Raw genomic sequence first — 25769 nt, 5'->3', positions numbered from 1 at the left:
GAATTCCACTACATCAGGACACTTTTATGTTAAATATATATTATAGTAAATTATCATTTTTATGATTATTTTAATCAAATTAATTTTATTTAAATTAAAAATTAATTAAATAACAGTAAAAGAACCTATAATGAATTTACACTAAAAACATTAGTCCATCATTTATTAATATCACCGATTTTTTTAATTTGACAAATTCAACTCCATTCCAATAATCCATAAAACTTGGAGGAAAAAAAAAAAGCAATCCACATTCTACTTGCTTGTTAGAGTGTATCGAAAGAGAAGAGGAAAAAACCTTCGTATTGAATTATATGTCACAGGAAGTGAGAATTAGAAGAGAAGAGAAGAAAAGACTAGATTTTTCTTCTTTATTTAATTATTATTTTATATATTTTAATTCTTTTTATAAATTTACATTTTAATCCCTCATTTATTGAAATTTTTTAAAATTGACTCCGTTCATGTTAAAATTCCGAACTCGCGTGTCGAAATTCCAAACTCACGTGTCAGAGAATATTAGAAAAGTTGACTAAATGTTGGATTTTTCGATAACTGTTGATCAAGCGTCAAACACGTATTGGAGTGTTCGACACGATATGAAGGCTCTCAAAGAGTATCGATGGTTCCTAGGAAACTAGTTGTTGGGCCGGCATTCCGCCCATGCCAATGGCAGAACGCAAGGGCAAGGGAGGTTTTCTTGAAGACCCGTTGAGGCCTGCGAATTTGATCTAGGCTTTAAGCCGGGTTGGGTTCCATTTCCTATCCAGCTTTTTTGCTACCGGAGTGCTACTGTTAGAAGAAAATATATAAACACGATTTTGTTTTTGACATCTTTGACATGGTGTAATTAACCAATTGATCATTTGATTTGTATTGCCACCAGTGCTTGAATTTGAAAACTCTCTTCTTATTGATTATTTACCACATATGCCATTGACACGGGATGTAATTATCACACAACATAATGATAGAGTCGAATTAAACTATAAGCAAGTAATTCAAAATTAGTTCCACGATTACTCAAAGATCAACTCATTTGATGTTCAGTTCATTGAGCTACTCGAAATTTTATCAAGTCAAGCTCAAGCTCGCTAACACTCAACCCAAGAGGCTCACAAATCATATAAAATTATTTTTTCCACAACCCTGAATAAAAATAAATAAATTCTACTATATTTTTGGGACAACAGAATATTTCAAATTGATATATTTATAGCCAAATTATCCTAAATTAGTTTTTTATTACTAAAAAATCCATATTGGTAAATTGTGACGAATGCATACACAAATCGAGAGAAAAACGTTATCACAGTTCAGGGACATTAGCATTGGTGTCTGTGGGCATGTTCTGATCCAAAATTGGCTCCACCGGTCCCAAGGGATAATGCTCATCAATGCGGAGAGAAGCAGGGTTCACATCATTGTTTCCAGAAGTGATAGTAGTCTTTGCTTCCTTGTCAGTTGGCTCCAGCAGCACAGAGGTAGGAGTGCCAGAATTGTCATCCACTTCTGCCATTCTTGCAATTTGCTCAGGCCGTCTCACTTCATGAATTGGATTTGCAGAGATACCAATAGCTGCCCTCGCATGAGGATTGGTGGACTCCGCTCTTATAGGCTTATTGCCACAACATCCTTAAAAGTGGCCACTACAATCTAATGAATAAACATTTGAACAATATGTAAGCGCTAAGTGAAACTCAATGTGCTTGCAAGAGATCATATGAACAAACTTATACTAATTTTCCATTTGTTTCACTAAAAATTTCATGATAAAGGATAATATCCTTCCCCTCAATCTAAACTTGTTATTTCCGGTCTATGGAAGAGAAACGTTTTTCATAGACCGATTAGTTTTTATTATCCAAATACTGGAAAGTCAGAATATAATTTCCCGAAAATAGCTCTTCATCAAGCAAATGAACCCTAAGAGTAAATCTAACTCATATTGGTTGATATAGAGCAACAAAGAGTCTACATCCACTCTAGTGTGGTGATCTAGCTTTTGCTATAACAAGCAACTTCAAGAAAGATACAATTTAGGACCAGGGGTAATGGGTGTAACCAATGTATAGACGAGAAAAGTTTGGCAATTTCACTTTACATGACAAATACAAAAACAGTACCTGAGTAGGGCCAGCAGCTGTCAATGGACCCGCAACTCGACCGCCAAAAACCTGACCATCAGACCTAGCAAGCATGATACTGACCAAGCTAACTTCAGGGCGCGCACAAATTCTTCCTTCCCAAATTGTAAATGAGCCATTCCGGGCCAGAATTTCGAAACACCCCTGCACAAGGAGAACATAAAAACGCCAAACTAAACCTCGCAGTCAGGAGCTTTTTCTATTATTTAAAGGACCTTATCCGTACGATGGTAGGATTTGGTTGGTAACGGTTCGTCATTAAGCGTGAAAAGAAAAGGATTTCTATAGAGAACCAAAACTGATACCAAGATTTTCCCTCATCTGCACCTCTCATCGATAAGAGCACGTTCAAAACTTGCGATTCCAATCTAGAAAACTAAAAAAGCGGTTGAAATTGTAGAATCTTGTTCAAAGAAAGTCCAAAAGTAGCAACCAGTTGAAAGGTAATGCTATGATTAACTGCTATAAAGGGTGCCGGAATTTGTTTAAGAGATAAATAAACTGTTGTTTCAAAGAAGGAAACTGCAAAGAGGTAATGCTATGATTAACTGCTATAAAGGGACCTCGCCAATCCTCGCCGAGCGAGGCCACGAGATGAGGATGCCGACCGCATGGCTCCTCCACCAAGTCTGTACTTCCTCGGCCTCCCTCTTCTCTTCCTCACCACAGCTCCAGTGACGCCAGCACCCAATCCCCCTGCACCCGCTTCGAACCTCGGCCTCCCTCCGTCGGCACCACCACGATCTCCTCCTGCCGCTGCGCCAAGCCCCGCGCTCCCCTGTGGCGCGACCTGCGAACCCAGCAACTCAGCGACGCCTCCGTTTTCCATGGACGCGGATCCTTCGCACCGCAGCGAGCCCTGAAAGCAGAAGCAGAAGCAGCACGAGACATTCTCGAGCGTTCGTTAACGGAGCTCGGAGAAAGAAAGGGGAAAGCCGCTCGCGCGCAAGCATTTAAACAGTCCGCGAGCGTGTGTGGATGATGTGCGGTCGGCTCGCCGTCGACGGCGACGACGACGACGGCGCCGCCGCCGACGCTCGATTCTCGAGTCGAGAGGATCGCGAAAAGGAGGCATTTTTGAGTGAACAGCGAGCTTTGCAAAACGTGCCAGGAACGAAAGAAAAAGGAGGAAAAGAAAAAAGAAAAAAGAAAAAGAAAAGGAAAAGAAAATTCACCTGCTTCCCGCTGACGGCTGATGGCAATGGATGGAGATTGGGGTTTGATTTATTTAAACGCCCACAGGTAATCCGAAATCCCCAAAATGCCCTGGAAATTGCCAACTAATCTTTAATTACTTTCCTCCCCCCTTTTTCTTGGGTATATATTGCTGTATACGGTCACTTACCAAAAAATCTTGCCCTGATGCTTATCCTATCCTTCTGCATTATGGCAAAAGGATTGGATTTCCTCATGATAGATTTATTATCATATTCGATAAGTTGAATGCCGAAAAAAGCATGAGTTCTGTTGTAGAAAGTGACCATTTTCAGTAAATTATCCTCGAACAAATAAAGGAAGAGGAAAGTAATTCAAAATAGTTGACAATTTTAAGATAAATCATAAGTTTCTATTACTGTCTCTTGCTAAAAACAAGAGATGGATAAATGGTCGGGTTATTAGATGAACGAAGGACAGAGTCAATGACAAAGGAACTTGTAGATGAATGTAAGATCTTTCATCTTTACCACCATATGTACCTAATCAATCCATTTATGAAATTTGTTTTAGCGAAAATGATCAGCCTAAGCTAGGCAGGCCAAGTCAGATAAAGAAATCCCACATATAACTTGAATACACTCCGAATAAGAGAATCATCATTCTAAAGCGACTTGATTTTCATATTGCTCCGCATATAAACCATATATAATCCGAATAAATAAATCCCACCACAATGGGGATATAGCTAAATAGGATAAGCATTATAAAAAATGAAAAGAAAAGTAAAAGCATAGAGAGTTACCAATGTAGAAGGAGAAGGCAGTGTTTGCTCATGCTAACTGAAATTGCAAAAAGATGGATTGACAGAGGAGAAAAGGTGCGAAAGCACATCAAGCAAGAACATCCATCCATAGCATTTTGATCATGTCCTGCAATTAAACCAGCCCGCGAGCTCCGCCGTCGTTCGACGTCAAATGCTCCTAGCCATCATCTCCCTCCGTCTTACGCTCTCTATATCTAGAACCATCTAATCCGTTGGATGATGGATCCAACGCTCTAGGCCTCGACTTTGAGGATTGCAACCTTATATCCAAGGTTGTTGGCCTTAGGAAACCATAGAGCTGGGTTCATCTGAGGGTTGGGTTTACACTCGACATCAACTGCGGCCAAAGGTAGAGGTTGCTGCCACAAGCTCACGTTTGTTGAAACTAGAAGTGACGGCTAACCCTAGAGGTCACTCAAGACGGACAAAGGAGGAGGAAAAGAATAAGATTTGATTCGGGCGAGTCTATATTTATATTATATCCGAGCACCAACCAAACACTATATAAGGTATTACAAATCCCATCATTATCATATCCGATCTTTATTCTATCCGACCTTATCCTAGCTAATAAAAACATCCAAACGTTCGAATGCAACCTATAAATTCAGCTTGTTTGGCTTGGCTTGGCTAGCCAAGCTGCCAAGCCCATAGTCGATTCCAATGACTATTAGGATTGTGTTTAATCTGTCGAGTAAAAATTTCAATGACCGAATGGACCTAGATTGATACATATTCCTAACTATTTTTAGAAAATAATCTAATAGCTGATCAACATTATCCCGTCCTATCATATCCTATCAACTTCTTCGAATGCATTTGCAATCAAAAGATCCACGAAAATGGCATGTATTTAGGGAAGAAATATGCTCTGTCTTGTTTTGTCCACCAAAAAAGCTAATCGATCACCCACAAATATTAGTCCATAGTTGGTCAATGATATGTTGAAAGACCAAGTTGCCATGATAATTTTGGAGTCTCTGTCATACTCGTAGTTGTCATCCATGATTTGGCTCTAAGACGTCCGCATCTCTTTCTCCCTCAACATGATGAATAAATTCAATTTGGCAAGAAGAAAATTCCGAATGCACCAACAACATTTGAATGAGAAGGGGTCAAGAAGACGAAGGTGACATCAAACAAAACCAGGCTTCTTTCATTCCGGCTCATCCAGATGTGCAAACAAGTCTTTCCAGGAGAAGAAGCTTCTTAAGCGTCCGGAAAGTCTAGATATGATACTTGGCCTTCTTGCGGATTTCTAGGATTTCCTGTGAAATATTCCGATCCTTAATTAGTTTCAACAGAAAAGAGACGGATAAATTCGTATAAGCGAATTTCTGATTAGTTTAAACAGCGTAAAGACCAAGCCAATTGTCTCAAATTGAACTTTCACCATAACCCACAATGACAAGGAAAAGGTGTGACAGTATAATTCAGCAGAACAGTTTTTAGTTAGTTGCATAACAGGTGCAGGGAAACAACGATATCAACTAAGTGGAAGTTTTTCCCGACTTGCCAAATGAAATTTGTGGAGCGATATGCAGGAGAAACTTTAATTCACGAGGGCAACAAATTCCAAATCTTGGCAAAGGAAGCAGTGGAACAGATGGTAAGATCTCTATAAATAGCATGAACTTCCTGTCCACAGAGGCTGGGTTCTCCCCCCTCTTACAGTCCACACGACAAATGAACGTACAACGTTCTCTTTTGGAATGAGGATTCGCCAAACTTTGGTCCTCCGAAAAGGGAAAAGGCTTGAAAAAAGAGGTGCATTTCTACTCCTTTACACTAGCAAAACTCTGGGTACCAGTAGTGCATACGGTGATTTTCTTCACACTGTCGAAATTAAGTCCACCAAGTGACACATCATATCTGAATTATCAAAGGTAACTAAATGTTCAATGGCCATCCTTTTAGTAGAAAAGATGACAGAGAAGAAAGAAAATTTACACACTTCGATTCAAATTTTTTAACAGTAGAGGAGCAGACAGCCGGTATTTGGAAATCCTATGGTCATGCTCCTCGATTGAAGAGATACCGTCATCCAGAGATAAAGCTCCACCAAAACACCAAGAAAACGAGGAGTTCGCCAATTTAAACGGGAGAAAGAAGCTAGCTCAAAAGGGTTTACAGCAGAACATGATGGAATGGAAAGGAAACAAACCTCTCGAGCATCATTCTAGTTCTAAAATCTTTTCAAGTCATTATTAAAGCAGGGGGACTATACAAGTACTTCTCGTCAAACCTAGAGCTATATTTCCAACTGCTTTCACAAAACCTTCCGACTTCCAGCTCTTCTAGCGGAGAAAGAAAAGAAAGACAGGATTTCTTCTACATTCCTTATCTAGCTATAACAAGACTATCATTGGAATGTTAAACAGAGGAGGATTTAAACATAAGAAAGGATAGAAAGACGATTCACAAGACATACTACTTAATTTCTTTAAAGGATGAGGACCCAAGTGCATTAGTGAACATGGCAATGAAAAAAGCAATTGTAGAAGAATACTAGCGTTCACCATCACATGTCAAGGAGGAACCATCGACCAAATCTCAAAGCCATAATGATACAAAAATCATATAAAGAATATGCAGTCCACCCTAAACGAGCTCGACTGATGTGACATGAACTGTCGCCATTCCACATGAATGCTCACTCTTTCACCTCCCTCTATTTTAACTTGAATCCAATCCAATCATCTTTACGTTATTAAGTTCACATCTAAGAATATGCAATCCACCATAAAGGACCTAATTGACGTGACATGAACTGTCACCCCTCCGCACGAATGCTCACTCTTTTCTCCTACCTCTATTTTAACTTAAATCCAATCCAATCATCTTTACTTTGTGAAGTTCCTGAGATCATTATGCAAGTATTTCTTTGAATCTTTGAGACAATTAGTGCTAGGTGGTCATGAGCCTCTCTCACTTCCTCATACTCATAAACTAACCACCAACCCCTTCCACAATCGATATGAGATAACCTCAACAATCTCTTCCTCACACATCGGACCTCAATTAGAGGCGCAACAACCTGTAACTCTCCCATGTGACTTTTTTGGGTCCAAACTTGTTGACAAATTGGGCACTGCTTTCGTTTATTAAGTTTATTAACAATGAATAATAATGAAAGAGCTTTTCTTTTTCTTTTTTGGAATAAAACATATCAAATTGATAGTAATGAAAAAAATAGGATAAACCCTCTTATTACTGTTACTCATTTTGTCACTAAAATTACTTTCTCTTATCCTCATGAATCGGACAACACTATGCAATTTTCTTTAGTTATATTAGTAGTATTTACTTTGTTTGTTGGAGTCATCGGTATTCCCTTTGCTTTTTAATCAAAAGGGAATTCATTTGGATATATTATCTAATGAACCCCTTTCGCAACCGTTGTGGGACAACCTCAACAATCTCCCCCCACAACTGATGTGGGACAACCTCGACAATCTCCCTCTCACGCATCGAATCTCGGTCGGAGGCACAATAACTCATAAATCTCCTGTGTGAATTTTTTGAGTCCATATTTGTTGGCGACTTGGACTTTGATATGAGTGTTGGGTGGTCTTCGATCTATCTCACCCTAAAAGTTAATTCAAAATGTGAGGTTTTCCTTCACACTTATAAATTGACCATTAGCTCCTTCCACAATCAATGTGTAACAACCTCAACAATTAGATCTATTTCTAGACTAGGGTGACTTTTGTATTCATCGGTTCCAAGAGTGAAATCACGACGTTGCTTTTTGAAGCGATTCGGAGTCGCAATTTGTGGTATTTCATTCTCTTTGATGGCCAGCATTAACTTGGAAGACTAAATGCTTCATCCTTACATAGTTCCAAGCCTATTAATCAATTATATTACTCTTGACATAAAAAGAGAAGCCGAAACCACCAAAAGACTTATCATGATAGCAATCTTCAAGTTTGGCAAAGGACACCCGTGATTTAAAGTCCTGATTGTGCTATCTGCAAATGAGACGAATTCAACTAAGCTTAGGAAATGAGGTGACAACAGTACGAGGATAAAGTAATTGCTAACTTGAACCCCAGACGTTCACTTGGTCTTGAGAGCTAAGCAATCGAAGACGGCGCTTCATTTCCCAGAGCAATTGTTGAGAACTCCCAACCGATAGTATTGTTGCATCTGATGGATCGAAGCTGTCGCAACAAAATTTCCGAGAATTATCGAATCACAATAGAAAAAGAAGATGGAAAAGGAATGGCGGAATTGTAGGCCAAATCCGAGGTACGCGAGGTCAAAGATGAAATAGATCTTCTATGAGTGAGTGAGTGTGTGTGCGCATGTGTGCGTGCTCGAGAGAGAGAGAGAGAGAGAGAGAGTAGAACCAAAGAGCGTTGAAGCAGTGGACAGAGCAGGCTTTTCGTCTACCAATGCCATGGTGGTGAATCGGTCGCTTGATGGAAACTAGTTAAGTAACACCGACATCAACACACAACATATCGACACATCATTTATCAAAAAATAAAGAATTCCACTATGTCGGGACACTTTGTATATTAAATATATATTATGATAAATTATTTTTTTCATGATTATTTTAGTCAAATTAATTTTATTCAAATTCACAAATAAATAAATAACAATAAAGAGCCTATAATTTGTTGAGTAGGTCACTCCCAATTGGAGAGGCCAATGCAATTATGTATATCTATAGTAGAATATGTATTGTAGTGAGTGTGTAAAAGAAAAGAAAAAAAGGAGAAAAAGAAAAAGAAAATATCAAAATAGATTGGAAGATAAATCAATGGGATCTTCCACATCTAGAAAATCAAGGGAGATTGGGAAAGAAATCAAGTGATATTTTCATATATACAAAATCACGAGAGATTAGGAGATAAATCTACGTGATTTTGTATCGTACAATTCCAATTGGGATTGTATTTGCTCCTATAAATAGGAGTCCTCCTCAACGGAGAAAAGGTTACACAAAAGCAAGAATATCATAGCAGCCTAGCGGAAGAAACGGTTTTCTTCTTCCAAGAAAAAGAGTCATGTTTGAGTGAGTTGTGAGAGGTTCAGATCCACAAATTGAAGACAGCAAGAGATCCACCTTTGGGTGAAGTTGTATCCCATTATTTATCATAGTGGAAGTTTGAAGTGGACTACGGTCCCATGGTTTTTCCCTTCACCTTGAAGGATTTTCCACGTTAAAATTCTGGTATTATTTATTATTTATCCTTATTGCTTTCAGTTAGTATTTTATCCTATTTAATTTTCACAAAAATAGTAGTGGGAAAAATTTTATGGGCGTTCTCCACAAATATTTTTCCCAAAATAATGAATTCACACTAAAAACATTAGCCCACAATTTATTAATATCACTCATTGTTTCAATTTGATAAATCAACTCCATTCCAATAATCCATAAAACTTCGAGGAAAAAATAAATAAAGCAATCCACATTCTACTCGCATGTCATAGCGTATGAGAAGAGAAGAGAAAAAAACTTGAAAGGTGAATTATATGTCATAGGAAGTGAGAGTTTGAAGAGAAGAGAAGAGAATACTAGATTTTTATTCATTCCCCATTTATTATTTTTATTATCCTTTTGTTTTATACATTTACATTTTTTTTTTTTTTTGGTGAAAGTAAGAGAACACATATACATTTTTTTTTTATGACCCATAAACCCCGTACAGCTGATAGCCGGCCAAGCAAACCTAGGGGGACGCTAGCGGAGACCCATCACCCCAACATCCCGCTTAAGACACCAAGTGCCTCACTGGGTTTCGAACCCCTCACTGTTGGGCAAGGATCAGCGAAGTTTTTATCCAGCAAAGCCACCACAGCCGGTGGTAGAACACATTTACATTTTGATCCCTCATTTTTCAAAATTTTTAAAATTGACTCTGTGCATGTCAAAATTCTGAATTCGCATGTTGAAATTTCAAACTCATGTGTCAGAGAATATCAGGAAAGTTGACCAAATGTTAGATTTTTCGACACTTATTAACCAAGTGTCGAACATTAATTGGAGTGTCCGACATGATACAAAAGCTCCCGAAAAGTGTCGATGGTTCCTAGGAAATTGGTCACTGGGCCGACATTCCACATGTGCCAATTGCAGAACACGAGGACAAGGATTTCTTGAAGACCCATCAAGGCCTGCGGAATCTAATCCAGGCTTTAAGTCGGGTTTGGTTTCATTTCCTATCCAACTTTTTTGCTACCAGAGCGCTACTGTTAGAAGAAAATATATAAATATGATTTTGTTTTTGACATTGTTGACATGGTGTAATTAACCAATTGATCATTTGATTTGTATTGCCACTAATGCTTGAATTTGAAAACTCTTTCTTCTTATTGATTGTTTCCTACATGTGCCATTGACACGGGACATAATTATCACTTAACATAACGATAGACTTGAATTAAACTACAAGCAAGTAATTCAAATGATTACTCAAAGATCGACTCATCTAATGTTTAGTTCATTGAGCAACTCGAAATTTTATCAAGTCAAGCTCAAGCTCGCTAAGCTCAAGAGGCTCCCAAGTCGCATAAAATTATTTTTTACACACAACCCTGAATAAAAATAAAGAAATTCTACTATATTTTTGGGACAACAGAATATTTCAAACCGATATATTTATAACCAATTTATCCTGAATTAGTTTTCTATAATTAAAAAATCCATACTGGTATAATTGTCATAAATGCATTTACAAACCGAGAGAAAAACATTATCAGAGTTCAGGGACATGAGCATTGGTGTCTGTAGACGTGTTCCGATCCAGCATTCGCTCCACCAGTCCCAAGGGATAATGCTCATCAATGCGCAGGGAAGCGGGGTTCACATCGTTGTTTCCAGAAGTGATAGTCTTTGCTTCCTTTTCAGTTGGCTCCAGCAGCACAGAGGTAGGAATGCCAGAATTGTCATCCACTTCTGCCATTCTTGCAATTTGCTCAGGCTGTCTCACTTCATGAATTGGATTTGCAGAGATACCAATAGCTGCCCTTGCATGAGGATTGGTGGACTCCACTCTTATAGGCTTATTGCGCACAACATCCTTAAAAGTGGCCACTACAATCTAATGAACAAACATTTGAACAATATGTAAGCGCTAAGTGAAACTCAATGTGCTTGCAAGAGATCATATCAACAAACTTATACTAATTTTCCATTTGTTTCACTAAAAATTTCATGATAAAGGATAATATCCTTCCCCTCAATCTAAACTTGTTATTTCCGGTCTATGGAAGAGAAACGTTTTTCATAGACCGATTAGCTTTTTGTTATCCAACTACTGGAAAGTAGGAAAATAATTTCCCGAAAATAGTTATTCATCAAACAAATGGACCCTTAGAGTAAATCTAACTCATATTGGTTGATATAGAGCAACAAAGAGTCTACATCCACTCTAGTGTGGTGATCTAGCTTTTGCTATAACGAGCAATTTCAAGAAGGATACAATTTAGGACCAGGAGTAATGGGTGTAACTAATTTATAAACAAGAAAAGTTTGGCATTTCACTTTACATAAGAAATATAAAAACAGTACCTGAGTAGGGCCAGCAGCTGTCAATGGACCCGCAACTCCACCGCCAAAAACCTGACCATCAGGCCTAGCAAGCATGACACTGACCAAGCTAATTTCAGGGCGCGCACAAATTCTTCCTTCCCAAATTGTAAATGAGCCATTCAGGGCCAGAATTTCGAAACACCCCTGCACAACAAGGAGAACATAAAAACGCCAAACTAAACCTTGCAGTCAGAAGCTCTTTCTATTATTTAAAGGACCTTATCCGTACGATGGTAGGATTTGGTTGGTAACGGTTCGTCATTAAGCGTGAAAAGAAAAGGACTTCCATAGAGAACCAAAACTGATACCAAGATTTTCCCTCATCTGCACCTCTCATCGATAAGAGCACGTTCAAAACTTGCGATTCCAATCTAGAAAACTAAAAAAGCGGTTGAAATTGTAGAGTCTTGTTCAAAGAAAGTCCAAAAGTAGCAACCAGTTGAAAGGTAATGCTATGATTAACCGCTATAAAGGGTGCCGGAATTTGTTTAAGAGATAAATAAACTGTTGTTTCAAAGAAGGAAACTGCAAAGAGGATCGGCCATTTCCCCGAGAACGCAAATCGCCCTCCGCAGGAAGTTTATGCTATCCTTCTGTACTAAGTTTGCCCATTTAGGATGAAAGCTCTGGCTTCGTCGGTGTACTATATAACACCACAGGACTAAAATGATAGGTTCATATTATGTCGGGGATGCACCCTTTTAACCACTAAGATACAGAATGTAGATGTTCGTGATTTCGGTACATGATCCAGCATGAGGAATGACACAATACCTCGTAAGTCAAAAGACCGCCCAGACGCCCAGGTTGGCGCATGACGACACTGGAGACAGAACCAGTTGCCGAAAATATGGAGAGTGACTGAGCACCTGGTTCGATGAAAGCTGATAACTTGGCAAAGATTTCCTAGAGACAACGCAAATCTTTTTAGGATGGAATCCCATCACATTACAATGTGTACCAGGAAACAAACACACTCTAGGAAACATCCATATCTCACCTCCCCTCTATGTATCGTCACTTTCTGAGCTTGAAAATATCCTGCAAATTCCCACGCTGGACCTCCAACTTCACAGAACAGGTCTAAATATCAGGAGTGTAAAGAAGCATGCTCAAATTGTCACAGTAAGCAGATTTACATACACAAATTGGGTGAAACAAAGACCGTTTTCGAATCAAGTGTCGGCGACCACTCACCCACAGGAGGGACATGCAGAATTCCACCGGAGGGACCTGGGCGCCTCCCCCTGCCGCGGCTCGCCAAGCCCCGCCGAGCGAGGCCACGAGATGAGGACGCCGACCGCATGGCTCCTCCGCCGAGTCCGTACTTCCTCGGCCTCCCTCTTCTCTTCCTCACCACAGCTCCAGTGACGCCAGCACCCAATCCCCTGCACCGGCTTCGAACCTCGGCATCCCTCCGTCGGCACCACCACGATCTCCTCCTGCCGCTGCGCCAAGCCCCGCGCTCCCCTGTGGCGCGACCTGCGAACCCAGCAACTCAGCGACGCCTCCGTTTTCCATGGACGCGGATCCTTCGCACCGCAGCGAGCCCTGGAAGCAGAAGCAGAAGCAGCGCGAGACATTCTCGAGCGTTCGTTAACGGAGCTCGGAGAAAGAAAGAGGAAAGGCGCTCGCGCGCGAGCATTTAAACAGTCCGTGAGCGTGTGCGGATGATGTGTGGTCGGCTCGCCGTCGACGGCGATGACGACGACGACGCCGCCGCCGACGCTCGACTCTCGAGTTGAGAGGATCGTCGAAACGGAGGCATTTTTGAGTGAACAGCGAGCTTTGCAAAACGCGCCAGGAACGGAAGAAATGGTAGGAAAAAGTAGGAAAAAAAAAAGGAAAAAGGAAAAGAAAATTCACCTGCTTCCCGCTGACGACTGACGGTAATGGAGATTGGGGTTTGATTTATTTAAGAGGAAAACGCCCTCAGGTATTCCGGAATCCCCAAAATGTCCGTGGAAATTGCCAACTAATATTTAATTACTTTCCTCCTCTCTTTTTTATGGGGGTATATGTTGCTATATATGGTCACTTTCCAAAAATTCTCGCCCTGATGCTTATTCTTCCGCATTTGGCAAAGGGATTGGATTTCCTCATAAATTGTGACAGATTTATTACCATATTCGATAAGTTGAATGCCGGAAAAAGCATGAGTTCCCGTTGTGGAAAGTGACCATTTTCAGTAAATTATCCAAAAAAAATAAAATAAAAGGAGAGGAAAGTAATTGAAAATAGTTGGCAATTTCCAAGAAAATCATAAGTTTCCGTTTGCTGTCTCTTGCCAAGAACAAGAGATGGATAAATGGTCAAGTTGTTAAATGAATTAGGGATAGAGTCGATGACAAAGGAACTTGTATACAAATGTAAGATCTTCTGTCTTTACCACTGTATGTACCTAATCAATACATACGTGAAATTTGCATTAGCGAAAAAGATGAGCCAGGAAGGCCAAGCCAGATAAAGAAATTCCACATACAACTTGAACATGCTCTGAATAAGATAATCGACGTTCTAAAGTAACTTGACTTTTATATTTCTCCACATATAACTCGCATATAATCCAAATAAATAAATCCCACCTACTATGGGGATATAGCCGAATAGGATAAGGGTTATAAAAAATGAAAAGAAAAGTAAAAGACAGAGAGTTACCACTGTAATAGGAGAAGGCAGTGTTTGCTCATGCTAAGTGAAATTGCAAAAAGATGGATCGACGGAGGAGAAAAGTGCAAGAGCACATCCAGCAACAATACCCATCCACAACATTTTAATCATCCCCTGCGATTAAACCAGCCCACAAGCTCCGTCGTCGTTCGACATCAAAGGTTGCTTAGCCGCCATCTCCCTCTGTCTCACGCTCTCTTTCTATATCTAGAACCATCTAATCCATTGGATCGGTGCGATCCCGACGCTCTAGACCTCGTTTCTGAGTCTTACAACCTTATATCCAAGGTTGCGGCCTCAGCAAACCATAGAGCTGGGGTCATCTGAGGGTAGGGTTCACACTCGACATCGACTGTGGCCAAAGGTAGAGGTTGCGACCACAAGCTCACATTTGTCGAAACTAGAGGTGGCGGCTAACCCTAGAGGTCTTTCGGGATAGACAAAGGAGGAGGAAAAGAATGAGATTTGACTCGGGCCAGTCTATATTTATATTATATCCGAGCGCCGACCAAACACTATATAAGGTATTATAAATCTCATCATTATCATAGCCGATCTTTATCCTATCCGACTTTATCCTAGCTGATAAAAACATCCAAACAACCGAGTGCAATCTATAAGTTCGAGTCGTTGGCTTGGCTTGGCTGCCCGAGCTGCCAAGCCCATAGTCAATTCCAGTGGCTATTAGGATTATGTTTAATTTGTCAAGTAAAAATTTGACTGACCGAATGAACCTAAATCGATACATATTCCTAACTATTTTTAGAAAATAATCTAATAGCCGATCAACATAATTCCATCTTATCCTATCCTATCAACTTCTTTGCATGCATTTGCAAAGAAAAGATCCATGAAAATGGCATTAATTTAAGGAAGAAAGATACTCTCTCTTGTCTTGCCACCAAAAAAAGCTTATCGATCACCCATAGATATCAGTCCATAGTTGGTCAGTGATATGTTGAAAGACCAAGTTGCCATGATAATTTCGGAGTCCCTGGCCATACTCATAGTTGTCTATCTATGATTTGGCTCTTCAACGTCGGCATCTCTTTCTCCCTTGACATTATGAATCAATTCAATTTCGCAAAATGAAAATTCCTAATGCACCAACAGCATTTGAATGAGAAGGCGCCGAGAAGACAAGGTGACATCAAACAGAACCAGGCTTCTTTCATTCCGGCTCATCCAGGTGTGCAAACAACTCTTTCCAGTGAGACGAAGCTTTCTCAGGTGTCCGGAAAGTCCTGATATGATGCTTGGCTTTCTCGTGGGTTTCCAGGATTTCCTATGAGATATTCCGATCCTCAATTAGTTTCAACAGAAAAGAGATGGATAAATTCGTATAAGCGAATTTCTGATTGGTTTCAATAGCATAAAGACCAAGCCAATTGTCTCAAATTGAACTTCCACCACAACCCACAACGACAAGGAAAAGGAGTGAGTATAATTCAGCAGAACAGTTTTTACCTAGTTGCATTACAGGATATCAACTAAGTGGAAGTTTTTCCCAACTTGCCAGATGAAATTTGTCGTGCGATATGCAGGAGAAACTTTAATGCACGAGGGCAACAAATTCCAAATCTTGGCGAAGGAAACATTAGAACAGATGGTAAGATCTCTATAAATAGCATGAACTTCCTGTCCACGGAGGCTGGGTTTCCCCCTCTTCCAGTCCACACGACAAATGAGCGTACAACATTCTCTTTTGGAATGAGGATTCGCCAAACTTTAATCCTCTAAAAAGGGAAAAGGCTTGAAAAAAGAAGTGCATTTCTACTCCTTTACACTAGCAGAACTCTGGGTATCAGTAGTGCATGCAGTGATTTTCTTCACACTGTCAAAACTAAGTCCACCACGTGACACATGATATCTGAATTTTCATAGGTAACTAAAGGTTCAATGGCCATCCTTTTAGTAGAAAAGATGACAAAGAAGAAAGAAATTTTACACGCTTATATTCAATTTTTTTAAAAGTAGAGGAGCAAACACTCGATATTTGGAAATCCTATGGCCATGCTCCTCGATTGAAGATTTACCGTCATCCAAAGATAAAGCTCCACCAAAGCACCAAAGAATGAGGTTTTCCCCATAAGTATAAACTTATCACTAGCCCTTTTCACAACCGATGTGAAAAAATCTCAATGATTAGATTCATTTCTACACTAAGGTGACTTTTTTATCCATTGGTTCGAGGAGCAAAATCATGCCGTCGCTTTCTGAAGCATTCGGAGTCACAACTTGTGGTATTTCATTCTCTTTGATGGCCAACATTAACTTGGAAGACTAAATGCTTCATCCCTTACATAGTTCCAAGCCCATTTATCAATTATACTACTCCTGACATAAAAAGAGAATTCGAAATCACCAAAAGACTTTTCATGACAAAAATCTTCACATTTGGCGAAGGACGTGTGAGCACTTCACCCGTGATTTAAAGTCCTGATTGCACTATCCACAAATGAGTCGAATTCAACTAAGCTTAGGAAATGAGGTGAGTGATGGTACAATGATGAAGTAATTGTTGACGTGAACCTCAGACGCTCGCTTGGTCTTGAGAGCTAAACAATCGACAAGGGCACTCCATTTCCCTAAGTAGTAAGTAGTTGTCGAGAAACCCCAACCAGTAGCATTGTTGCATCTTATGGACCGAAGCTACCACAATAGAATTGTCGAGAATTATCAAAATGAATAGAAAAAGAAGACAGAAAAGGAATGGCAGAATCGCAGGCCAAATCCAAGGCATGGGATCAAAGACAAAGTTGATCCAGAGAAAGAGAGGAGCAGAACCAAAGAGCATTGAAGTAGGTGGTGCATGACAGGTGCCGCCGAGGGACAGAGAAGGCTTCTTTGTCCCCCGACACCATGGTGCCAAATCGGTCGCTTGAGAGAAACTAGCTAAGTAGCACCGACACCGACACCGACTTGCAACACATGACATGACTTATCAACACATGATTTATTAAAAAAAAAAAAAAAAGAAAGAAAGAAAGAAAATTCTAACACCTCGGGACATGTTATATATTAAATATATATCATGATAAATTATCATTTTTACGATTATTTTAATCAAATTAATTTAATTCAAATTCATAACAACAACAAATTAATAATAAAAGCCTAGAATAAATTTACACTAAAAACGTTAGTCTAACATTTGTTAATATCACTCATTATTTTAATTTGACAAATTCAACTCCATTCTAATAATTCATAAAACTTGGAAGGAAAAAAAAAAAAACAATCTACATTCTATTCGCGTGTCAGAGCATATTGGAAGAAAAGAGAAAAAGAATCGTGGGAAGTGAACTATATATCACAGGAAGTGATTTATTATTTTATTTTTTACATATTTATATTTTGATCCATCATCTATTAAATTTTTTATATTGACCACATGTGTGTTAGAATCACATGTCGGCATTCCAAACTCTAGTGTTGGAATTCCAAACTCACGTGTTAGAGAGTTGGATTTTTTTACATCAATTGACCAAGTGTCGCAGAGTGTCCAACACAATACGAAAGCTCTCGGAAAGTGTCTATACTTCTTAAGAAACTGGTCATTGGACCGGCGTTCCACACATGCCAATTGTGGAATGCAAGGGCAAGGGAGGTTTTCTTAAAGACCCGTCGAAGCCTACAAATCCGATCGGAGCTTTAAGCTGGGTTGGGTTTCTTTTCCTATCTAGCTTTTTTACTACCTGAGTGCAACTATTAGAAGAAAATATATAAATATGATTTTGTTTTTAACATCATTGATATGGTGTATTTATCCAATTGATCATTTGATTTGTATTGCCACTAATGCTTGAATCTGAAAACTCTTTCTTCTTATTGATTGTTTCCTGCATGTGCCATTGACGCGTGACGTAATTATCACACAACATAACAATAGAGTTGATAAAACTACAAGCAAGTAATTCAAAATTAGTTCCATAATTACCCAGAGATTCACTCATCTGATGTTCAGTTCATAGAGCTACTTGAAATTTTATCAAATTGAGCTGGAGCTCGTTAACACTCAACTCAAGAGGCTCGCAAGTCCCATAAAACTATCTTTTTTCACACAACCCTAAATAAAAATAAAGAACTTCTACGATATTTTTGGGACAACAGAAAATTTCAAACTGACATATTTATAACAAATTTTATCATAAATTAATTTTTTATTATCAAAAAAATTATAGTGGTAAATTGTGATGAATACATACACAAACCGAGAGAAAAACATCATCACAGTTCAGGGACATTGGCATTGGTGTCTGTGGGCATGTTCCGATCCAACATTCGCTCCACCAGTCCCAAGGGATAATGCTCATCAATGCGCAGAGAAGCAGGGTTCACATCATTGTTTCCAGAAGTGATAGTCTTTGCTTCCTTGTCAGTTGGCTCCAGCAGCACAGAGGTAGGAGTGCCAGAATTGTCATCCACTTCTGCCATTCTTGCAATTTGCTCAGGCTGTCTCACTTCATGAATTGGATTTGCAGAGATACCAATAGCTGCCCTTGAATGAGGATTGGTGGAATCCACTCTTATAGGCTCATTGTGCACAACATTCTTAAAAGTGGCGACTACAATCTAAAGAAATAAACAAACCAACGTGTTAGATTCATATGAAATGTCGATGAAATGGAAAATTTAATTTTTTATCGCAAAAAAACCCATTGTACTCACACAAGATCGTATCAACAAACTTATACTAAAGCTCCATTTGTTTTGCTAAAAATTTCATGATAAAGGATAATATACCTCCCATCAATCTAAGCTTCCTTCTCCATAGATTGATTAGCTTTTTGTTATTTAAACACCGGAAAGTCAGAAAATAATTTCTCAAAAACAATTCTTCATCAGGCAAATAGACCTGAGAGTAAATTTAACTCATGTTGGTCGAAATAGAACAACAAAGAGTCTACATCCACTCTAGTGTGGTGATCTAGCTTTTGCTATAACGAGCAACTTCGAGAAAGATACAATTTAGGACCAGGGGTAATGGGTGCAACCAATGTATAACAAGAAAAGTTCGGCAGTTTCACTTTACATGACAAATATAAAAACAGTACCTGAGTAGGGCCAGCAGCTGTCAATGGACCCGCAACGCCACCGCCAAAAACCTGACCGTCAGGCCTTGTGAGCATGACACTGACCAAGCTAACTTCAGGGCGCGTACAAATTCTACCTTCCCAAATTGTAAATGAGCCACTTTGGGCCAGAATTTCGAAACACCCCTGCACAACAAGGAGAACATAAACGAGCCAAACTAAACCTTGCAGTCAGTAGCTCTTTCTATTATTTAGGACCTGAACCGATCTCTAACACATTTCAAAGAAGCCGATACGTACGACCTCAAGTATTTACTGTCCCTCATCCGTACGATAGTGGGATTTAATTGGTAACGGTTCAGCATTAAGCGTGAAAAGAAAAAATTTCTATAGAGAACCAAAACCGATGCAAAGATTTTCCCTCATCTGCACCTCTCATCGATAAGAGCACGTTCAAAATTTGCCATTCCAGTCTAGAAAACTAAAAAAGAGGTTGAAATTGTAGAATCTTGTTCAAAAAAAGTCCAAAGGTAGCAACCAGCTGAAAGGTAATGCTATGATTAACTGTCATAAAGGGTACCAAAAGTTGTTTAAGAGATAAATAAATGACACCCGGACTCTTGGAGTGCCAAAAGTTGGTACAAATGACATTTAAGTGTTAAAAATTATGAAAATGATATTTAAATACTAAAATCGAAATAAAATAGATTACTTAAAGTCCCACCGACAAGAAAATCCGGTCAAAACGCTAACGTGACAATTTTCCGGCGAGTTGCGTGCAAAACAATGTCGTTTTGCATGCTAATGTGGCTAAATAGTGTCAAAACAACATCATTTTGGTATAATTCAAATTTTAATATAATAATTAATTAAATTAAATTTTAAAACATTAATTAATTAATTAATTTTTAAAAACAAAAAACAAAAAACAAAACAAAAAAAGGGGGAGGAAGAGAAGGGAGGCAACTGGCGGTGAGGGCCGAGCCCTCAGCAGGAAGTTCATGCTATCCTTCTCTACTGCGTATGCCAATTTCGGATGAAAGCTCTGGCTTCGGCTGTGTACTATATAACTACACAGGACTCAAATGATAGATCCATATCATGTTGCGGATGCACCCTTTTAACCACTAACTAAGATACAGAATGTAGATGTTCGTGATTTCGGTACATGATCCAGCATGAGGAATGACCCAATACCTCGTAAGTCAAAAGACCAGCCGGAGGCCCGAGCTGGCACACGACGGCACTGGAGACAGAACGAGCTGCCGAAAGTATGGAGATCGAACGAGTGCCCGGTTCAATCAAATCTGATAGCTTGGCAAGGATTTCCTATAAACAACGCAAATCTTTTTAGTATGGAATCCGTCACATTACAATGTGTACCAGGAAAGAAACACAGTCTAGGAAACATCCATATCTCACCTCCCCTCTATGTATGGTCACTATCTGAACGTCAAAATTTCCTGCAAATTCCATCGCTGGACCTCCAACTTCACAGAACAGGTCTAAATATCAGGAGTATAAAGAAGCATGCTCATATTGTTACGGTAAAGCAGATTTGCATACACAAATTGCGTGAAATGAAGACCGTTTTCGAATCAAGTGTTGGCGACCACTCACCCACGGGAGGGACATGCAGAATTCCACCAGAGGGACCTTGGGGCCTCCCTCTGCTACGGCTCGCCAAGCCCTGCCGCGCGAGGCCATGAGATGAGGACCCCGACTTTATGGCTCCTCCACCGAGTCCGTACTTCCCCGGTCTCCCTCTTCTCTTCCTGACCACAGCTCCAGCGACGCTGGCACCCAGTCCCCCTGCACCCGCTTGGGACCTCGGCTTCCCTCCTTTTTTGGGGGGTACCTATTGCTGTATTCCATCACTTTCCGAAAAATCTCGCCCTGATATCCTATCCTTCCGCATTTGGCGAAGGGATTGGATTTCCTTACAAATTGTGATGGATTTATTACCATATTCGATAAGTTGAATGCCGAAAAAAGCATGAGTTTCCGTTGTGGAAAGTGACTGTTCCCAGTCAAATTATCCAAAAAAGAAAAATAAAGGGAGAGGAAAGTAATTGTAAATAGTTGGCAATTTCCCCAAAAATCATAAGTTTCCGTTGCTGTCTTTTGCCGAGAATAAAAGATGGATAAATGGTCAGGTTATTAGATGAATTAGGGATAGACTTGATGATGAAGGAACTTTGTAGACAAATGTAAGATCTTCAGCCTTTATCACCGTATGTACCTAATCAATCCATATATGAAATTTGTATTAGCAAAAATGATCAGCCTAAGCTAAGCAAGCCAAGCTGGACGAAGAAATCCCGCATAGAACTTGAATATCCGAATAAGATAATCAACATTCTGAAATGATTTGACTTTCATATTTCTCCACACACACAGAAATAATTCAAATAAATAAATCCCACCACAATGGGGATAAAACCAAATAGGATAAGGATTATTAAAAATGAAAAGAAAAGTAAAAGGACAGAGAATTACCTATGTAGAAGGAGAAGGCAGTGTTTGCTCATCCTAATTTAAATTGCAAAAGGATGGATCGACGAAAGAGAAAAAGTGTGGGAGCACATCAAGCAACAATACCCATCCATAGCATTTTTATCATCTCCTGCGATTAAGCCATCCCGCAAGCTCCGCCGTCATTCGATGTCAAAGGTTGCCTAGCCACCATCCCCCTCTGTCTCACGCTCTCTCTCTCTATATCTAGAACCATCTAATCCATTGGATCGACACGATCCAACGCTCTAGACCTCGACTCTGAGGCTTGTAACCTTATATCCAAAGTTGTCGACCTTAGGAAACCATAGAGCTGGGGTCATCTGAGGGTGGGGTTTACGCTCAGCATTGACTGCGGCCAAAGGTAAAGTTTACGACCACAAGCTCGTGTTTGTCAAAACTAGAGGTGGCTAACCCTAGAGGTCGCTCGAGACGGACAGAGGAGGAAAAGAATGAGATTTGATTTGGTTAAGTCTATATTTCTATTATATTCAAGCGTCGACCGAACACTTTATAAGGTATTATAAATCCCATCATTATCATATCCGATCTTTTTCCTATCCAACCTTATTCTAGCTGATAAAAACATCCAAACGACTTAATACAACCTTTTAGTTCAGCTTGTTTGGCTTGGCTCAGCTGGCCAAGCCACTAAGCCCATAGTGGATTTTAATGGCTATTAGGATTGTGTTTCGTATACCAAGTAAAAATCTAAATGATCAAGTGGAACCGGATTGATACATATTTCTAACTAATTTTAGAAAATAATCTAATAGCTTATCAACATTATCCCATCTTGTCAGATCCTATCAACTTCTTCGCATGCATTTGCAATGAAAAGATCCACGAAAATGGCATGAATTTAGGGAAGAAAGATACTCTATCTTGTCTTGTCCACCAGAAAAGCTAATCGATCACCCACAGATATTAGTCCATAGTTGGTCGGTGATATGTTGAAAGACCATGTTGCGATGATAATTTTGGAGTCTCTGGTCATACTCGTAGTTGTCTACCCATGATGGCAAAAAGAAAATTTCGAATGCACCACCAACATTTGAACGAGAAGGGGTCGAGAAGACGAAGGTGACACCAAAAAGAACCAAGCTTCTTTCATTCCGGCTCATCCAGATGTGCAAACAACTCTTTCCTGTGAGACGAAGCTTTCTCAAGTGTCCCGAAAGTCCACATATGGTGCTTGGCTTTCTCGCAGGTTTCCAGTATTTCCTGCAAAATTTTCCTATCCCAAATTAGTTTCAACAGAAAAGAGATGAATAAATTCTAACAAGCGAATTCCTGATTAGTCTCAACAGCATAAAGACCAAGCCAATTGTCTCAAATTGAACTTTCACCATTACCCACAGCGACAAGGAAAAGGAGTGACGGTATAATTCAGCAGAACAAGAGTAGGGAAACAACAATATCAACTACGTGGAAGTTTTTCCCGCCTTGGCAAATGAAATTTTTCCTGTGATATGTAGGAGAAACTTTAATGCACAAGAGCAACAATTCCAACTCTTGGCAGAAAAAGGATTAGAATGGATGGTAAGATCTCCATAAATAGCATGAACTTCCTATCCATGGAGGCTGGGTTCGCCCCCACTTACAGTCCACACGACAACAGTGCATACACCATTCTCTTTTGGAATGAAAATTCACAAACTTCTATACTCCAAAAAGGGAAAAGGGGTGAAAAGAGAAGTGCATTTCTATTCCTTCACATTAGCAGAACTCTGGGTATCAGTAGTGCATGCAGTCATTTTCTTCACACTGTCAAAACTACAAGTGATACATGATATCTGCATTTTCATAAGTAACTAAAGGTTCAATGGCCATCATTTTAGTAGAAAAGACAACAGAGAAGAAAGAAAATGCATATGCTTTGATTCAAATTTTTTAAAAGTAGACTAGCATGTAAGAGTTTTCCTAATGTGGGAGACAATAATTAATATTGTAATTTACCATTTTACGGGATTGGTCTAAGATGAGATGAAGGTTTTTTAATTAATCTAATATGAGACTAGTTAGTGTGGAACAAGTTGAGTCTAGCCCATAATGAGAGGGATGACTGAAAATTCTAAAATAGTGCTCAAGTCTCTCCTCTAACCCTAACACACATAATTATCCTTATAAAGTAGCATTTACTAAGTATTAAGGGTAAAGGCTTTCTCATTAGCCAATAATACAATAGGCAACAGAAAGAAGTTCTTAAGTTTGGACTGTCGCTATTTTGCATTAAGAACAATGATCCAAATCAAGTGCATTAATCTCTCTACCCAATTATATATGTGTTCTTGGTTCTAGCTATGGAGATCTTGGGGTGCGCTTTCACATCTTACAAAGCAAACACTTGCTACTTGGAAAATTTTATAGTCATGCTCCTCAATTGAAGATTTACCATCATCTCGAGATAAAGTTCCACCAAAACACCAACAAAACAAGGAATTCACCAATTTAAATGGGAGAAAGAAACTAGATCAAAGAGGTGTACAACAAAACATGATGGAATGGAAAGGAATCAAACCTGTGACGACCCAGACCCAGGGCAGTATGGAGGGATGGACTGAGATCTCCTTGGCAATACGCAGGCAGGTTAAGGGCATTTCTCTGTCCCACATCGCTTAAGGGGGAGTCCTGGGGCTAGTTTATAAGGCTTAAGTCCCTTTAATCTGTATAACGCGTTTTAAAGCCGTAAGGACTCAGTGTCCAAAGCGGACAATATTATACAGTGGGGCCCGGGTCGTTACAAATGGTATCAGAGCCGACTCCTGACCACGTGTGGGGGCCACAGCGAGGGCGCTGTGCCTTAAGGGGGGAAGAATGTGACGACCCAGACCCGGGGCAGTACGGAGGGATGGACTGAGATCGCCTTGGCAGTACGCGGGCAGGCTAAGGGCATTTCTCCTGTCCCACATCGCTTAGGGGGAGTCCTAGGGCTAATTTATAAGGCTTTGAGTCCCTTTAATCTGTATAACGCGTTTTAAAGCCGTGAGAACTCAGTGTTCAAAGCGGACAATATTATATAGTGGGGCCCGAGTCGTTACAAAACCTCTCTAGCATTATTCTAGTTCTAAAATCTAGCATTATTCTAGTTCTAAAATCTTTGTAAGTCATTATAAAGCAGGGGACTACACAAGTACTTCCCATCAAATTTAAAGTTATAAATCCAACCACTTTCACAAAATCAACCAGCTTCCAGCTCTTCCAAGGGAGAAAGAAAAGAAAGACGGAGGATTTCTTCAACATCCCTCATCTAATTATAACAAGACTATCGGTGGAATGTCAAACGAATGAAGATTTAAACATAAGAAGAATAGAAAGATGATCCATTAGACATACTGCTTAATTTCTTTAAAGGATGAGGACCCAACAACATTAGTGAACATGGCAATGAAACATGCAATTGCGGAAGAATACCAACATTCACCATCACATGTCAAGGAAAACCAACAAGCAAATCTCAAAGCCATAATGATACAAAAATTATATAAAGAATATGCAATCTACCCTAAATGAGCCTAATTGATGTGACATGAACTGCCACCCTAATGCTCACTCTTTTCTCCTACCACTATTTTAACTTGAATCCAATACAATCATCTTTACTTTGTTAAGTTCCTGAGATCATTATGCAAGTATTTCTTTGACTCTTTAAGACAATTAGTGTCAGGTGGTTAGGAGCCTCTTTCACTTCCTCACATTTATAAATTAACCACCAACCCCTTCCACAATCAATGTGGGATAACCTCAACAATCTCCCCCCATAACTGATGTTGGACAACCTCAACAATCTCCCCCTCACACATCAAACCTTGATTAGAGGCACAACAGTTCATAACTATCCCATGTGACTTTTTTGGGTCCAAAGTTGT

The 25769-nt window shown here is 39.6% G+C and overlaps 2 protein-coding genes across 2 annotated transcripts; both read right to left on the bottom strand.

Moving 5' to 3' along the window:
- Positions 1 to 1204: 1204 nt before the first annotated feature.
- Positions 1205 to 13263, bottom strand: LOC104423391 (AT-hook motif nuclear-localized protein 10-like). Its single transcript, XM_039303685.1, has 5 exons — positions 12882 to 13263; positions 12681 to 12763; positions 12455 to 12586; positions 2127 to 2291; positions 1205 to 1656 (listed from the first exon to the last, which is right to left on the bottom strand). The coding sequence occupies exons 1-5, from the start codon at positions 13261 to 13263 to the stop codon at positions 1612 to 1614; spliced, it is 807 nt and encodes a 268-aa protein (XP_039159619.1). The 3' UTR covers positions 1205 to 1611.
- Positions 13264 to 18580: 5317 nt separating this feature from the next.
- On the bottom strand, positions 18581 to 21354 carry LOC104423388 (AT-hook motif nuclear-localized protein 1-like). The gene is made up of 5 exons (XM_039303684.1): positions 21138 to 21354; positions 20809 to 20891; positions 20584 to 20715; positions 19408 to 19572; positions 18581 to 18925 (listed from the first exon to the last, which is right to left on the bottom strand). The coding sequence occupies exons 1-5, from the start codon at positions 21352 to 21354 to the stop codon at positions 18581 to 18583; spliced, it is 942 nt and encodes a 313-aa protein (XP_039159618.1).
- Between the last annotated feature and the right edge of the window lie 4415 nt (positions 21355 to 25769).

This window comes from Eucalyptus grandis, chromosome 10, assembly GCF_016545825.1.
Source record: "Eucalyptus grandis isolate ANBG69807.140 chromosome 10, ASM1654582v1, whole genome shotgun sequence".
Classification (NCBI taxonomy): domain Eukaryota; kingdom Viridiplantae; phylum Streptophyta; class Magnoliopsida; order Myrtales; family Myrtaceae; genus Eucalyptus; species Eucalyptus grandis.
The sequence above is the reverse complement of the archived record's forward strand: the minus strand, read 5'-3'. Positions and strand labels throughout refer to the sequence as shown.

Excerpts from the sequence above, each read along its gene's own strand:
- LOC104423391 (XM_039303685.1), bottom strand. The coding sequence starts at position 13,263 with ATGTCTCGCGCTGCTTCTGCTTCTGCTTCCAGGGCTCGCTGCGGTGCG. Across the intron at positions 12,764-12,881 it reads GAATTCTGCATGTCCCTCCT|ACCTGTTCTGTGAAGTTGGA; the intron begins GTGGGTGAGTGG and ends CCTGATATTTAG. Across the intron at positions 1,657-2,126 it reads CAGCTGCTGGCCCTACTCAG|ATTGTAGTGGCCACTTTTAA; the intron begins GTACTGTTTTTG and ends TTTATTCATTAG.
- LOC104423388 (XM_039303684.1), bottom strand. The coding sequence starts at position 21,354 with ATGGTAATAAATCCATCACAATTTGTAAGGAAATCCAATCCCTTCGCC. Across the intron at positions 20,892-21,137 it reads AGAAGAGGGAGACCGGGGAA|ACCTGTTCTGTGAAGTTGGA; the intron begins GTACGGACTCGG and ends CCTGATATTTAG. Across the intron at positions 20,716-20,808 it reads TGACCATACATAGAGGGGAG|GAAATCCTTGCCAAGCTATC; the intron begins GTGAGATATGGA and ends CGTTGTTTATAG.